This window comes from Fistularia commersonii, chromosome 20 (assembly GCF_037954325.1).
Source record: "Fistularia commersonii isolate RoL2024-O1a breed Wild chromosome 20, RoL_Fcom_v1.0, whole genome shotgun sequence".
NCBI lineage: Eukaryota > Metazoa > Chordata > Actinopteri > Syngnathiformes > Fistulariidae > Fistularia > Fistularia commersonii.
The window spans coordinates 15,455,358-15,473,124 of record NC_141303.1 but is presented as its reverse complement, the minus strand read 5'-3'; the positions used below and the strand labels follow the sequence as shown (position 1 = coordinate 15,473,124).

The 17,767-nt window shown below is 45.7% G+C and overlaps 1 protein-coding gene across 8 annotated transcripts in view; it reads left to right on the top strand.

Annotated features, from left to right (window-relative positions):
• Positions 1–17,767, top strand: part of tbc1d32 (TBC1 domain family, member 32) — a 100,403-nt gene that overhangs the window by 62,675 nt on the left and 19,961 nt on the right. For 7 of the 8 annotated variants that reach the window (XM_086167350.1, XM_086167354.1, XM_086167349.1 and 4 more), the window contains 4 exons: positions 2,988–3,071; positions 12,784–12,853; positions 15,285–15,400; positions 16,949–17,103. In XM_086167350.1, coding sequence (XP_086023476.1) covers positions 2,988–3,071; positions 12,784–12,853; positions 15,285–15,400; positions 16,949–17,103 — 425 coding nt within the window. The remainder of the gene's footprint in view (positions 1–2,987; positions 3,072–12,783; positions 12,854–15,284; positions 15,401–16,948; positions 17,104–17,767) is intronic. The other variant, XR_015107698.1, reaches the window with a different exon arrangement.

Genomic DNA, 17,767 nt, shown 5'->3' with positions numbered 1-17,767 from the left:
CATTGGAGAGAATAGTCCAGATCCTTTAAATCAGGTTGAAGGGATACTTTTAAATGTATTTATTAATGTTACATTCATTATTGAAGGGATACTTTTAAATGTATTTATTAATGTTATTTCTTCTTCTTCTTCTTTCGGCTTTTCCCGTCAGGGGTCACCACAGCGAGTAAACTTTTTCCATCTAACTCTATTCTCTGTATCCTCCTCTCTCACACCAACTACCTTCATATCCTCTCTCACTAAGTCCATAAATCTTCTCTTTGGTCTTCCTCGAGACCTCTTGCCTGGCAGCTCCAATTCCAGCATCCGTCTACCAATATATTCTCTATTCCTCCTCTGTACATGACCGAACCATCTCAGTCTGGCTTCTCTGACCTTCTCTCCAAAACATCTAACATGTGCTGTTCCTCTGATAGACTCATTCCTGATCCTCTCCATCCTGGTCACTCCCAAAGAGAACCTCAACATCCTCATCTCTGCAACCTTTCATTCTGCCTGCTGTCTTTTGGTCATTGTAACAGTTTCTAGTCCATACATCATCACTGGTCTCACCACTGTCTTGTACACCTTTCCTTTTATTCTGGCTGAAAGTCTTCTATCACATAGTACCCCTGACACTTTTCTCCACCCATTCCAACCTGCTTGGACCTGTCTCTTCACCTCTTTTCCACACTCTCCGTTGCTCTGGACTGTTGACCCTAAGTACCTGAAATCCTCCAGCTTCTTGAGCTCCACTCCCTGTAGCCTCACCGTTCAACCCGAGTTCCCCTCATTCACACACATATATTCTGTCTTGCTGCGACTAACTTTCATTCCTCTGCTTTCCAGAGCATACCTCCACCTCTCTAGATTTTCCTCTACCTGTTGTCTGCTCTCCCAACAGATCACAATGTCATCCGCAAACATCATGGTCCATGGGGATTCCTGTCTAACCTCATCTGTCAGCCTGTCCATCACCATTGTGAACAAGAAGGGGCTCAGAGCTGATCCCTGATGGAGTCCCACCTTCACCTTGAACTTCTCTGTTACCCCTACAGCACACCGTACCAGTGTCTCACAACTAGCATACATGTCCTGCACCAGTCTAACATACTTCTCTGCCACTCCAGACTTCCTCATACAATACCAGAGCTCCTCTCTTGGCACCCTGTCATATGCTTTTTCTAGGTCTACAAAAACACAATGCAGCTCCCTCTGGCCTTATCTGTACTTTTCTATTAGCATTCTCAACACAAATACTGCATCTGCAATATTCTTCCTAGGCATGAAGCCATACTGCTGTTCACAAATGCTGACTTCTGCTCTCAGTCTAGTTTCCACTTCTCTTTCCCATAACTTCATTGTATGCCTCATCAACTTTATCCCTCTGTAGTTGCCACAATTCTGCACATCCCCTTTATCCTTGAAAATAGGCACCATCACACTTTGTCTCCATTCTTCAGGCATCTTCTCACTCTCTAAGATCCTGTTGAATAATCGAGTCAGAAAATCTACTGCTGCCTCTCCTAGACACTTCCACACCTCCACAGGTTTATCATCAGGACCAACTGCTTTTCCACTCTTCATCCTCTTCAATGCCTTCCTCACTTCACTCTCACTAATTTTTGCTACTTTGACTACTACAATAGTCACCTCTTCTACCCTTGCCTCTCTTTCATTTTCCACATTCATCAGCTCTTCAAAGTACTCTTTCCATCCTCCCATCACTCTTCTAGCATCTGTCAATACATTTCCCTCTCTGTCCTTAATCACCCGGACCTGTTGTACACCCTTTCCATCTTTTTCTCTCTGTTTCGCCAACCTATATAGATCATTCTCACCCTCCTTACTATCCAACCGAGCATACAAGTCATCGTACGCCCTGTGTTTTGCCTATGCTACCTCTGTCTTTACCTTTCGCCGCAACTCCCTGAACTCCTGTCTGTTCTCTTCAGTCCTCTCAGTATCCCACTTCTTCTTCGCGAACCGCTTTCTCTGTATATACTCCTGCACTTCCTCATTCCACCACCAAGTCTCCTTATCTACTCTCCTTCCAGATGACACATCAAGTATTTATTAATGTTACACAGGTCTTAAATGGTCTGCACTTGGTCAACTCCTAGCTTCCGCCTCACAGCCAGAAGGTCTTCAAAGGACTGTCCTTATCCTTCAGGTGGAGATGGACCGTGGAGTCCTGTTCTGAAGTTGGGGCTGTCCCATGTTGAACCATCTGTTTGTGTCGAGGTTACTTTGGTCTATCCATTGTAGAGGACGCGACAATAAGATTTTAACAAGAATTGACCATGATCTGGATGACTGAGCGCCTCCACAGACATGAATAATTTAATGAAACAGAACTCTCAGCACATCACGGCCCGTCCTTTTAGTTTTAGAGTTTACATGTTCACATGTATACATTTATATATATATGTGTGAGTGTGTGTGTGTGTGTGTGTGTGTGTGTGTGTGTGTGTGTGTGTGTGTGTGTGTGTGTGTGTATATATATATACATATATATTTATTTATTTATCTTTTTTTTTTTTTTTTTTTTTTGCGGGCCAATTGGTTGGAGCTGGAGGTGAAGGTGAGGGTTCGGGGGGCAAATTGGTATCATTACATGCATGCTCGCAAAAAGCCCGGCGATGGTATTCCAGTCGCTCTGTCTGGTGAACTGTAATCTTCTGTCAAGAGATGTTTGTAGATGTAATGCCTCCCTGTTTTCGAGCTGCCTGCCCCCATTTATCAGATTTTGGGCTCGAGTCATCAGCATTGCGAACAAGCATAATACAAGGCTAATGGGAATTTTTTATCTTTTTTATTTATTTTTTCCAAACCGCTTACAGTGGCTGCGTATTAGCATTAGTGACTTGATGTTCCCTAAAAATAGGCCGAGGACACGAAGTGGCATAATTTCTTCCTTTTGTTTGGGTGTTCCTCTGGCCTTCAGCTCGCCGAGGACGCACCAGAGTGTACAAATTGTAGTCTGATTTTTTTTCCCCCCTCCACAGTGCTTGCAGACTTCCTGGAGAAGGTCGTGGTACATTTGTCGGGCTTGGCTGGAGAGCGCCTCTTCCCCTGGCCTCAGCGCAAAGGTCAGTAGCAGCTCCTGCAATTATCCTCAAGGTGACCGTAGCGTTGGGAAGGCAACAAAAGACCGGTCTTTGGCTCCATATTTGATGACGGTGATGGCGGATTCCTATCATGTAAAATCCTACCATGTTAATTTCTTTCGCATGTTGCCAGTCATCGGCTAACCCCTCCAAAAAAACAGAAAAATATAGAGATTGCAAACTTTGGATGTTTAGATCAGTGTTTCCCAACCTTTTTTGAGCCCCAGTACATATTTTACATTCGAAAAATTACAAGGCACGCCACCAAATAAATATGTAGCAAATGTTTTTAGTTAAATAGAATTAAACTATAGTCTTGGGCTACTTCTTTAATGGCACCAGGGTCAAGCATTTCTTCTATCATGATTTTGCAGGCAGGTAGTATTCATGCCTCAGCCACACACTGTGGCTGAGACATGAATCGAGTTCAGCAACTTTGTAGCTCGCTTTCAGAGCTTTCTCACTCGTCCTGGTGGTTTTCCTCAACAACAACTGCCTGTTTCTCAGTCTGTTTATGCACATGAACAAAATTGTCTGTGTTCTTATCTTGAAGTGAAGGCTGTTTAGTTAGGAGATGGCGTTTAAGATTGCTTGGAAGCAGCTTTTTCCCACACACCAGGCACAACGGAGTCGGCTTGGTGGGTTCTCCAGTAAAAATGAATACAAACGCAATCCAACTTACTTTCTTTTGACCTCTGCTCATATGTTGGCCTTCATCTGTGGCATAATGTTCTTCAGGACCAGAGGGTCCTGATTGAGTACTTTTTCTTTTCAAATATTTATCCATGACATATCACTGTTGCTGTCTCACTGGAAGCATCGCTAATTTCTCTGCTGTTTGAGCAACTGCAGATTCTTTCACGACCCGTTGCCTTCTAGTGGAAGGGGATTTCATTGTTTTGCCTGTCACTGCGTGCTGCCCACATAGATAGATGTACCAAGACACATTATTTGCATTGAATAAATTGTTTTTGGACCAGTCACGTGAAAGTGGGCATTTTTCCACGGTATACCTGTGTTCCCCCATTTGGGGAACACTGGTTTAGAGGAAACTGGAGCCGTTGGTTAATTCTAAAATCAAACACAGGGTTTAATTTCACACATACACACATTTCGATGAATCATTCATTCACCTCAGTTTACAGCTTTCTTGACCTTCGGCACATCATGATTAAGTTGCCATCTCCCGTTAATTTGTTAAAAGGATCTTGTTCTATTATTTGGCGTTTGTGACGAAACACCACCTTCTTTAAGTTCATCGGTTGTATGCCATATTTGATTGCACAACATTCAATTTCTTTAGTTTGCGTTCGAAACTTACTCTGATGTGAGTTCCGACTTATGTCATAAAATGGTGTTAGTCATGCCGTGGAAACGGAATTCCAACATTCAACCGTTCACTCTCTCATTCATATGTTTGGACAATTCTGGGCCTCCAGTATGTTTTTGGACTGTGGGAGGAAACCAGAGAACCTTGAGGAAATGGCGGCTCTGACATAGCAATCAATTTGATCAACTTTATTCTCCTACACAAGGGGATTTTGACACATGACACATGAACCTCTGTATTTCTGAATTATCACAAGGACCTTGTCTGCATGAACCCGATGGGACTTCCTGTTGGTTGTTTTTGTTGTTTTGGCTTCTGGAAAGGTTCATAGGATGTTGATGCACCTGCAGAAGGGGGGCGGTTACCAGGAGCAGCAGTAGCAGGGATAGATGTAACAACTAAATCCTAGCTAATGCACATCCAGGGGGAAAATCCTGCTGAAATTCTTCCTTGTCTACACCCTCCTCTTCGACCCCCTAGGGTTAAAACAAGTTGCTTTTGCATTTCAAACATATCTGAAGATTGAAAGCCTTGGGCAGGTTGCTTGTTTGCCAGCCGGTGGGCCAAACAACCCCATCAAACTGATGATGGTGGCGAGAAGCAAGTGCTGCTAATTAGCAAGCAGCGAAATGAAAAACATTTCCCGAAGCTAGCCAAGTGCTGTTTTTCATACTGGTGCAAAATAGAATGACAAACAGGTGACGATTGAGAGGAATGTCACTGTCTCTGATATGTTGCAACATCCCGTAAGTTCTTTGGGATTCAGTGTCATTATTGTGATTGGCTTTTCAGACCCCTCCAATATTAGGGTACGTATTTGTTGCAGTGAGGGAGGAGCATCACTGTTTTCCAGAGCAGCGAGTACAGGGAGTGTTAACTTTCAACATGATCTTCCTCAAGACCCCTGCCTGGGATATCCAACCTTAGTCAACCCAGATCTTCCCCATCCCTTCTCTGTCCATGTCCAAACCATCTCAGTGTGAATTTATCTCCTGTCCCTCTGATGGACTCATCCCTGAAACTCTCCGTCCTCTTCACTCCCAAAAGAGGAAACTCCACCTCTTCTCCACCCTCTCCTCGCTGTTCCTCTTGGGTTCTTTTCCTTCTAACCTCCCGCCCTCTCTTTTCCAGTTCATACATTCACCTCTCTAGATGTTCCTTCACCTGCTTCTTGGTATCACATCACATGATTGTCTGCAAACCTCCGTGGAATCCATGGAGGTTCCTTTCTGACCTCCTCTGTCAGCCTCTCTTGGCTGACTGTAGCCTCGCTCTTCCTCTCGAGTTCCTCTCATACCTCCACATCTTCACCTCTGCCTCCTGTTTAGATGTTTAACCGTTTGTTACTATCTTTAATAATGTAGCTATGATGGCGTTGCTGCTAAAAGAAACTAGACGATGCAGAAAACGGAAAAATGGAGGATGTTAATGGGGAATTTCTAACTGGATGGATTAATGGATGGATGAGAGAAGGATGAAGGGATGAGGTCTTTTTTTCTGGTTTATTCAAATTATTTAGCTGAATAACAAAATTAACAAGTAGAAATGAAAGGAACATATGAAGGGATGAGACCGGCAGTGAAAGGAGAAGGAGGAGAACAGAAGGAGGAATAAAGCTGTCACTATGACAACAAACATTTCCACCGCTGTGGGGATGAGAGCCATTGTGTTAGGTTGTTATTAGAGGCGCTAACACTAACGTTACCCTCCGTGTCTGATATTCCGATCCACTCAGGCTCAGAATGGCGGCCAATGTTTCATGGCCGCCGTTCCCTTTCAACACGTTCATGCACGGCTAACCCTTGTAATTGCTCTCCTAGAATAAACTCATGAATAAATGACTCCAAATTAGATCAGCTAATAAGAAAGCCTTTCTTTCCCGGACGAGAAAGGGATCCAAAGTTGGGAGGCGGTATTAATTTGTACCGATGACTTCCTCCGCCCGACGCTCTTGGGGGATGAGCTGGGTGTTGGAGTCACGTCTCCATGGACGCCAGGCGGACGGGGAATCTTAATGACGAGCATTAGAGCATGTTAAGACCCGTTACTGAGATGCAACCCCAGCTCATTCAATCAGATGGCAGGTACCCAACCTGCATTGGTATGCATCTCCAGGTTTGTCTCCAGTAATCATGTGGGATTGGATCTCTGCTTGGATCTTGGTGATGGCGAGGGAAACTACTGATGTAGGAAGTGATCTTCTCAGTCTGTCATTGGAGCAGGTAGGTGATGATGGCCTGTCACTGTTGCTGCTCGTCTGGTGATGGACAGGAGCTCTGTGACCTCCTCACTCATTTGACCAGACTTAAGGCGTCCTTCTACTTGATGCTGCGCTGTGGGAACAGTCCGGTGGAACATCAGCAGCAGCTTTTCGCAGCTGTTACACAGAGGATCCTCAGTCCCTCTGAACCTCCCTAGGTCATGTTGATGGCCACAGGCTCGAGGTGATGCCTGGGCCTCCTGTGATCCACCTCCCTTCTGGGCTCGCCATAGCCCATCACTTACCTCCATCTAAGCCTCTCACTAATTCACTCCCTGTGCTCCCCTAATCCATTAACCTCCACTCCAGTCTTCCTCTAGAGCTCCCAGTTCCTGTGATGGACTCATCCATTGTGTTGAGTAAGAGGTGGTGAGGGGTAGAGGAGAGGCCAGCTCCTTGGCAGTGCCTCATGTAGTGTTTCTCAACTGCCCAGGAACCTCTTCATCCCAGGATCCACGAGGTCTTCAAAGTTAACAATTGGATTACTTTACACTTGAGTTGAGACTCCCCTTGGCTCTGAAGGGTCAAAATATGACTTTGACAAGAACTTTTACTTCTTCTTATCCTCTAGGCTGCTGTTGTCACAGCCAATCATCTGCCTCCATCTGACTCTCTGCTCTGCTTCCTCTCCTCTCACACCAACTAACTTCCTGTCCTCTTTCCCCTTCTTCCAGAAACCTTCTCCACTTACTGTAGCCTCGCTGTTCCTCTCGGGTTCTGCTCTGGTCCCGCTCATACCTCTGCATCTTTACCCCTTCCAGCTGTCTTCTCCTCAGTGCCTCTAAACCGGAGAATACGATTGCTCTCACCACCTTCGTGTACACCTTTTGTGATACCACTGCTGTGTGATGGAGTTTGAGGATCATCTTAGTGGCCCTGGTACATGCCAGCTTTCTCTGGACCCTCCTTGACTACTCCCATTGTGCAGCCGAAGCCGACTCATCTGCCAAGTATTAACCTCTGCCGGTTATTGCCCCCGACTCGTATCTCCTGATGCCGCCCGACTCCTGATGGCGGCTGTCCAGCTCACTCGTCTATTTTGGCTGCCTAATGAAATTGGCCGGTCGCCTTTCATGCCAGGGTTATGTCTTAATATCCCGGGATAACGTGAGCTCTTCAATGAATCCTTAAGTGGATTTCTGTCATCGCCCAACCATCTTTTCCCCACCGCACTAGCCTTTTGATTTATTTATCTTGGCAAAGAGCTGGAAGACGCAATAACACGGATCAGCCCGGCTGAGCACTTTTAGCTGGTTTACCTGAATGGAAGGCAGACACAAACCAATGAAAAGCTGGCTGGCAACTGTAACACTGTAAACATGTTCTCACTGATCAGCATCACCGTGCTCTGAGCATAAAAATTCCTTTTAATCTGCCTGTCAGTCACCGGCCCCTCCCGTCTGGATGTTTGGGTTCGGAGTTGGGGGGCTATGTTCGCAGCTGTTGTACTTCTTGATATCTATAGCGAGTACTCGGGCGGTATTGTGCGCTTGAAGATACAAGCGCACTCTGCTGCCGCTTACAGACGCTTAACATCTTTCTCTCTGATGGGTTCCCACTGGATTTGGATGTACTGTATTATGTAATCTCCGCTCAGTCAAAGCAGCCCTGCTGCATGATCACAAAAAAATGCAGATCCGAGGAACTTGTCATGATTAGAACACTTTAGTTAGTTCCTAGCAAGGCTTGAGACGTTTGCAGCGGAACGTGAATTGCGTGAAATGAGGATCAGCACTTCTAAATCTGAGACCATGGTGCTCAACCGAAAACAGGTGGAGTGCCCATTCCGGATTGCGGAAGAGGTCCTGCCCCTTCAAGGAGTTCAAGTATCTCGGGGTCGAAGGAATGGGAGATGGACCTGCGGATGGGTGTGACATCTGCAGTGATGCAGACTCTGTACTGGTCTATCGTGGTGAAGAAAGAGCTGAGCCAGAAGGCGAATTTACTGGTGGCTCTACCCTCCTACCCTCACCTATGGTGAGATGAGGGTAGGAGGGTAGTGACCCAAAGAACCGGGTAGCGACCCAAAGAACAAGATTGCAAATACAAGTGGCCGAAATGACTGTGGCTGGAGAGTGGCCCGACTCTCCCTTAGAGATAGCGGGAGAAGTTCGGCCAGAGTAGAGTTGCTGCTCCTCTGCATAGACAGGAGTTCGATGAGGTGGCTCAGGATAACTCCTGGAAAGACTACGTCTCTAGGCTGGCCTGGGAACGCCTTTGGGTTTCCCCCCAGAAAAGCCGGACCATGTGGCCAGGGAGAGGGAAGTCTGGGCCTCTGCTCTGGCAACTGCCCCAGTGACCTGACTTCGAAGGAGAGCAGTAACTCCCCTAGTTTATATTTGGTCTGATACCATGTTGAGAGTCCATACATTGATACAGCACAGCCTCACCATCGCATCTATCATCTTGGTTCTTCACACAAAGAACATAAAACGTGTGAAAGTCATGTCTACATTAGAGACCACAGTCTTTTTGGATACTTTAAGTGGCTACTTTAAAAGTACCACCTGGTATTTCAGCTCACCATAATACCAGTTCCCTGACAGGGAGTCTACTACTACCATCCAGGTCAGGAGCCAACCAGTCTCTTTTTCTATTTGTTGTTTCTCAAACTCTTCAAGTTGGGCTGAAAACTGGCGCAAACTTAAAAATAGAGATGTCCCCCCAATCAGAAGGTCGGCATGCTCCTCCAGTCTGCATGCTGAAGTATCCTCGGGCAAGACACTGAACTGGTTGCTCCCGACGATATGGTTAGCACCTTGTGTGGCTACTCTGCCGGCATGCGTGTGAATGTGAGATCCCTAGTAAGACAATGGCTTTAGAGCTGACGTGCAACCACACTGTGGGACTGAAGGCAAATTTCAGGCCCATAAAGGCAAAGCAATAATATTGATAAATAAAAATACAAGTCACAATACCGTTTCAGCTTGCAAAGATTACATTATGACATGAGGGTGGAAGTGGAAATGAAAGAGAACACTCAGTATTAGTTACATTACAGATATAAGATCTTGTTTTTATTTATTTCCGTATTCCTCTGTGATTGTCTCCTGATAAAGAGTCCTTCATATCCAGACAGGCTTCCTCTGGGGCCCGAAGTTCTGTTTTCTTTGGTTTGAAATATATTTTTATATGTGTTGTTGTTTTCTTTCCTCTGAAGAGCCAACACTCCTGTTTCCAGACACCCCAAAACTTCAGCTTCACATCCCAGAAAAAAGTAGACCGAAGTCAGGCATTTTACTTGACCTCCTGTGACTCTCACTCCTTTTTTGATGCACCTTTTTAATTTCTCTTTACCATTTGAGCTCATTGAGACACAATAATGCCAATAATTCCGCATGGTGGCTCAAAGACTCACGCTTCCGCTTCACCCTGGTTGGATTCCAAAAGGGGTGCTTTCTGTGCAGCGTCTCCATGTTTTCCCCGTGCCTGTGGGGGTTCTCCAGGTTTTGCCCACAGTCTAAACCATGTAGAAGGTTCAGTGGCGACACGGCAATGCTCAGGTGCGGGAATGAAAGGGTGAATAGATGACTTATGAATGAATATGGTCAATCCACCCTGTGGATGGGAGGGTCAATAGTTGTATGCCTGTATTTGACATGTGAGTGAGAGGATCAGTGGATGTATGTTTCTCTATGAATTGTGAGTGAGAGGGTCAAAAGTTGTATGCCTCGATATGTGGCCATGTGATTGACCAGTCCAGGGTAAACCCCGCCTCTTGTTCGATGACAGGGTGACCCAGCTGTCATTGGGTGCACCCTGAGCCCAGGACAAGAAGTACAGATAATAAATAAATGAATGAGTAACCTGAATCCCAAAAAGTGACTGCCACACATATGGATGCCAGGTCTTTTCATCTAGATAATTTGATTACAACTATAGGACCACATTATCAGGATGCTGGAGAAGTGGTGGTGGGTGGTGAAGGGTGGGGGTTAAATGCGATCTCCATTACATGCTAATTGGTGTTTTTTAACGATGCTAACATCCAAGCAGTGGAAAGATGAGACTGAACCCAGCAACAGCAATTGTTATTCTCCTTTAATGCCATAAGTCAGGATCGGATGGCCTGTGATTAGTCAGATGTTGAATCACCATCTGTGTCTTCATCAGAAGCCGTGTCGCTATTGCATCTGTTGCCTTTCCCGCATCGCCATCTCCTGATTCCAGAATTTCTCCACTCCCTTGCCATCCAATAAATAATGACAAGCGTGAAAAACTTCTACCCTATCTTTGGCAGACTCTTGCAGGCAGGGAGCAGTTAACGCAAATGTAATAGTCTCGCTTCCCAGAGACTGAAATGGGTCCAGAATTGCTTCTGGAAACAAGCTATCTGGCCTTTGAGCGGTGATTGCTTCTATGGCCACTCTCTTCAGACACTTCTATCTGTACCTTCCAAGAAACACGAGATAATTTTTATGATTTGGAGCAGTGGGTGGTGTTGAGTAAGAACTGGCGAGGGGTGACAGAGAGGGCAGCTCCTCGTGTCTCATGTAGTACTTCTCAACTGCCCAGGAACCTCTTCATCCCAGGACCCACGAGGTATTCAAAGTAGACAACTAGATTTGTTTACACTTGAGTTGTGACTCCCCTTGGCTCTTATGAGTAAAAATGTGACCTTGACAAGAGCTTTTACTTCTTCCTGCCCTCTGGGCTGCTCCCTTCAGTGGCCACAGCGAATCATCTGCCTCCATCTGATCTTTGTTCTGCTTCCTCTCCTCTCACCAACTAGCTTCCTGTCCTCCCTCCCCTCCATCCATAAACCTCCTCCCTGGTCTTCCTCCAGACCTCTCTATCCAACCTCAGCATCTTTCTGCCCAGATATCCTCCATCCCTCCTCTGTCCATGTCCAAACCATCACAGTGTGACTTTATATCCATAACATCTAACGTGCCGTCCCTCAGATCCTCTTCATCTTCCCCATTCCCAAAGAAGAACCTCCAGATCTTCCTCTCTGCTTTCTCAAGCTCTGCCTCCTAACTTCTCAGTGACTCCAAACCAGGCACCATGGCTGCTCTCACTGCCATCTTCTCCACCTTTACTTCCCACTCTTCTATCACACGATACCCATTTGTCCACCTGCTCCAGCCTGCTGGCACACATTTCTTCACCTCTTCTCCGAACCTTCACCCTCTCTGTTGCTCTGGATCATTGACTCTAAGTACCTAAAGTCCTCCACCTTCTCCACTTCCTCATTCACCGTCTCTCCAGATATACCTTCTCCTCCTAGATGTTCCTCCACCTACTGCCTGCTTTCACTACACATCACAATGTAATCTGCAAACATCAGATCCCATGCAAAAGTTACATGGACCTTATAATGATAAGCAAAATATCTTCCTTAACTCTGTGAGCTACAAGACCAGGGCCTTTGAAAACTAGCCACTTTTTGAGACATTTTTTAGCCTCAGTTTGCAAAAAAAGGCAGATGAAAATAATTGAAAATGTCTTCCATTTTCCAAACGGGGCTTCTTGCGAGGATGAAATTTTCCTGGTGGTTGAAAAGTTACATTTGTTTATAAATTGGATCATTTGGGACAGAATGATGTAAAGGACAGGATTCCTCTGGGTTCTCCAGTTTCCTCCCACAATCCAGAAACATGCAGGAGTTTCATTGGAGACCCTACATTGTGTCCAGAGTGACAATGTACATGATGAATGAACAGTTAAAATGATTATTTTTGTGAAAACATAGAGTAGATATGTCAAAGCTGGTTGACTCGTTCCAGCGTTAGCAATGCTTGTGCCAATCTAATCTGTGCTAATTGAAAAGGCAATAATTAAAAAAGCGCTAATTGAAACCCAACCAGTCGAGAGTGGCTGATTATCCAGGATCAGGACGCCAACGTCCGGCCAGCTGTTTTGAATTCACATCAGCTGAATCGTCTCAAAAAAGCAATTCCAGAAAGACAATCACCTCAGCAGCCCCTTATCTGGTCGGCCCACTGAAATCAAGCAAGTCTTAACGTTCCCCCGAGTCTGTGAAGGACCGAGCCACGTGAGATCCTTGGGGAGCTACAGAAGAAAAAGAAGCGAGTAAGCTCTTCTGTGGGTGGTGTCCGGCTGGGTAATGACCACGTTTCTTTAATTGTCTTTTTTTACAGTGGAGGAGCGGAGTGTGACAGGCACCGTGCTCTCCTCGGTGGAAACCCTTGGAATAAATATGTGTCTCAGGTATGCTCGCCGCCCAGTATTTGCCACAGCAACCCGACTGAGGACTTTTTTTTCACTTGCCTGTGTGCACCCAGCGAGCTGCTAACTCCGTTTTAGGAATAAACAAAGCCATGCACACTCCAGATGTGCCTTTTTTTTTCCAAGCACCGGACTGGGACTCCGGCAAGGTGTCTTGAAGTGATGATGCCGCGGCTGTTGAAATGTTTCCCAGAGAACTTGACGCAGGAAAAACAACATCCCCGGGAGATGCCATTGTTGAGAAATAAGATGAAACTGCTCACGGAGTGCGCTGTGGTATTTTCATTTTCCACAGATCATCATGTTTGGCTCTCGGGGTTCCAGCATGTCCTGGAAAACCCGGATAATGAGTGAGAAATATCAAATGTTGTGTAAAAGCTTTCTCCTTGCCTCGTGGGTGATCGGAAACGGGGCAGAGGTCACGCTTGACCTGTCTGTCATCAATGACAGGGTTACATGGGGCACAACACCGGCTAGCTCAAAGGTAGAGGCTCACCAGCCATGAACCTCACCTAACGTCACTACTTTGTAGCGCTCAAAGCAGTGACCTTTACTGAGGTTCATGGCTGGCAAGGCACTGAATCACAAGCTCCCCCTACCATGAGGCAAGAGAACTACGTGCCTCACTTAGTGGCTCTTTGCAGCTGTTTTATGGTTGTTCAGCACAAGAAACTAGTAACACACATACAGTTGATGACAAATTGGAAATGTAGTTCATATAGCAAAAGTGTACAACATTTGAATAGTGACATACAGAGAGACAGCAATACCGTCATAGTGCAGAGCATGCCAGCAGTCAGCGGTCATTGCGCAATCTACGTTGAGGCTCGAAAATCGGTGGCCTCACCACGCATCTCTTCAGTATTTGAACAGTAAATGTCAAAATACAGACATTTTGAATAAAAAACAGTTTAAAACTGGTGAAGTGAATTGAAAAATACCTGATAAATATTATCAGGTATTTAAATATTTAATTCTTTTTTGCAGTTTATATTTTTTTCTTTCCAAGACTGGCAAGTGAAGCATGCCCTCTCCTGCCTCCCCTGACTGCCAAGCACTTGCTCAAAGCTAGCCAGTGTTGCGCCCCATGCAGCCCCTCCCAGCCAATCAGATTTGCACGTCTCCTCAGAATGAGTGAGAATGAATGACTGTACATCTATGGATGATGTATCAATGAGTGAGTGATGAACGAATAAATAACGGTTTGAAAGACATTCTGGGTAAAAGTACAGCATGAAAGCATGAAAAAGACTCTAGAGGAGAACTTCTGCTAGCATGGATGGCTGGGGTTGCGTATCACCTGCTAGCATGTCCTGGAAAAGTCCTTGAAAACAATTTCAGGAGAGCAGTTTCAATGACCTCTGAAGAATATCTGTCATATTGCCGAATATTAATCCATTCAACTTCTCTGAGTACATAAGTCAAACATAAGAACATCCAGCCGATGGCGCGGCGTTGCCGTTAGTGCCGTCTGATGGTTCACTTAGAGCGTGTGTTGTTGTGTAATCAGTGGGAAGGGATTGATGGACAGTGATCATCATGCGTTTGCTGCCGGAACCCAAAGGAATGCCGTTATTCTTTGCCGGTTGTCTGACCTGACATCTGCTGAAGTCGCATCCCCTTCCCCGATGGCGCCGGCACACGTAACATTTGATCCACTCTTTAATTTTCCCCGCAAGTGGGCCCTCTGACTTTTGTTAACGTCTTTGCACTGGTCGTTTTCCCTCCTGAATGACACCTCGCTGCTTCATTATGCCGACAATATCATATTCCTCGACACCCCCTCACCCCGGAGAGAGCGTTCTAGCCATAAAGTTGGAGAGCAGAAGGAGAAGAAGCAGGAGGTGCGCTGTGATTGGATGATTGCCACCACCAGAAGACAGTGTGTGAGCGTCGTAGATTATCATCGATCTGGAAAGCGCTTTCTAATTGCATAATTTAAAGAAGTGGGAAAATACACAGGATTGTTTATGCTGTACTCAATAAATATACGTCTATTGTCTTCTAAATGGTGGAAATATCAGCAATAAATTGATGTGAAGCAGAAGAAAGTCAATGTAGCAAGAGGTGAGATGAGAATCACCCAGAGAGGACGTGGAAGTACCTTGGAAAAGGCCACTGAGAAGGTCCCTGGTTGATTTCCCACAGGAGGCCCTCCTGTGTGGAGTCTCCATGTTCTCCAGGTTTCTTCCCACAGCCCAAACACATGTAGGAGGTCCACTGGAGACCCTACATTATCCAGACATGTGAATGAGAGGGTGAATGGCTGCTTGTCCCTATCTTTGCCTGTGTTTGGCTGGTGAAGGTGGATCCTGTCTCTCGTCCAATGAGAGTTGGACAGACTTCAGGATAAGGTCATGAATACATACCAAAAAAATTAAGAAAATCTTGATGCCCTTTCCTGTGTCTTCAGGTATGGCGTCTTCCTGAGGCTAGTGGGGGAGGATGCTGCAGACCACCTGACGCTGCTCATGAAGCAGGTCAAGAGCTTCCTGTCGCCTCAGCGACTCCAGGTGTGCTCGCCGCTTGGTATCCTTTCCCTGCAAGTATAATAAAAATCAAATCTAATTGTAACTTTAAACCACAGTTCAGCTGGGAAGAGTCCCAAAGAGGCCCAGGACACATTTTTTTTTCTTTTTTGGGTCATATCGTTGCCATGACTACTCAAACCGTTACTCCCCTTTTTGTTTTTTTCTTAATGCAAATTGTCTTTTCTTATTTTTGGAATTTAATTCAAATAATATTTCATTCTTATCTAATTCTTTGCCCAAGTTTAGTGGTCATGTATTCTATTCTCATGACTTTAAACTCATTTTTAAAAATTAATCAACAGACCCGCGGCTTCCACTTTATTACCACTCACATCTGATCAAACTATTTGGAAATAAATGAAAAAGAAAGCCTCTAATACCAAGTTTTCAAAGTAAAGTCTTAAAGAGACATCAAACCAAGAAAGGGAGAAGAGGGAGCGGCTGCTCAGCAAAAGCTGTGCTGTGATATTTCCTTCTCTTCTTTTTCTTATTGGTTTTGCCTTCAAACAGCCTCTGCTGTCGCTCTGGATCTGCAGAACTCTTCAAGGGCAAACGACAAAACCCTGTCCGTGTGTGTGTGCGTGTCTGTGTGTGTGTGCGTGTCCAAAAAACAAATGTCAATAGTGCAGCCCGTTGAAAGACCACAACTCAGCAGAAAGACATACTGTAAAAAGGGTGAGGCATTCACTGCCCCGGGTTGTTTTCCTGGCCTCTCCTTGCTCGCCGCTCCTTGTTGGTTCTGAGTGCGCTCCACTGCGACCCCTGTGTGGGAAATGATTGCGGTTCTTTTTACTGTTTTCACCAGCAGAGTGATGTGCCATCAGGAGGCAACGGTGCTGCTTTAGCATCTCTGACAGGACCACATTCTCTCTGACCAGTTATTCACTCTCTGACTCAGACTCGGGTTCACTGACTCTGGGATTTGGAAGAGAAACCAAAAAAAAAGTGTATTAAGATTAATTTTATCAATGTCAGTGCTTAAGGAGCACTGGAGAATAGAGAGAAATATTCATTCATTCATCATCTGCACTGCTTAGCCTACAGGCAGGGTCTGGAGGGGCTGGAGGCTATCCCAGCTGTGATTGGGCCAGAGGCAGGTTCACCCGGAACAAACACAGTTCCTTATATCAAGCCTAAACGATGGAGAGACCTTCACAGCCTGCAAACCCATTAACAGACTATCGCCCTAACTATCGCTCCTGGCATGTTCAATAGAGACATACAGCTATCACTCCCTATACACATGTCCTATGGAGACATACAACTATCGCCCCCCCTATTCACATGTCCGATAGAGACATACAAGCATTCACCCTCTCATTCACACTTCTGGACCATGGTTTCCATGAAGGTACTTGGAGACTGGAGGAGATTTTCACAGAGACTTCAGATGGATGGAACTTAAATCCATATAGACGATAAACATTCGGCTCTTCCTTTTTGAGTTATCTCCAAACCCCATGGGGCTCAGAACCGTGCTAGCTTTGCATTCCCATGTGGATTGCCGAAGTAGATCGGCCCTTGTTTCCTTGACTCGTTCCTTCAGCCTCTCAACAGGATGGCTATCCAGGCCACGACTGGCTGACCTCCACAGTGTTCCTTATGATGGCTGGAGATGTGGAGCGCACCCTGAGCCTGCTGCTCGCCCTCTCCTGCCTGCTGACCTCTGCCTTCATCTGGCCAGCGAGGATCCATGCCTCAGTGAGTACAAGAACCTCTCCACTTGGTGGAGACACCCCATTCCTCGCAGTCAGTAAACCGCTCTCTAATTGGACCAGTGGTGTCCAACACATTCATTCATTCATCCATTATTTATACTGCTTATGCCGCACTCAGGGTCACCATTCACCTGTTCATTCACACGTCACATGGAGACACAATCATTCACCCTCTCATTCACACGTTTGGACAATCTAGGGTCTCAATGATGGGATCTCCTCAGGGCTTGAAGCGCATGATGGGATCTCCATCATCCACAACTATTCACTCACTCATGCAACCATTCATTCATTCATTCACAAACAAATGGGGATGGATGACTGCTCACCATCTCATTCATACATCACAGAGACACACAAGCACTCATTCATTCGCACAAGAAAAGTTTAACCATTCACCCTCTCATTCACATGCATATTTTGCACGTTGTGCACGCATCACAGGGACATACAACTATTGCCCCTCTATACACATGTCATATAGAGACTTACAACCATTCAGCCTGTCATTAACATATCTGGACAGATCAGAGTCTTCATTGAACCCCCTGGATGTGTTTGGACTGTGGGAGAAACCTGGAGAACCCAGAGGAATCCCACAAAGAACATGGAGTGTATGATGGGATCTCCTCCGCCATCCATGATGG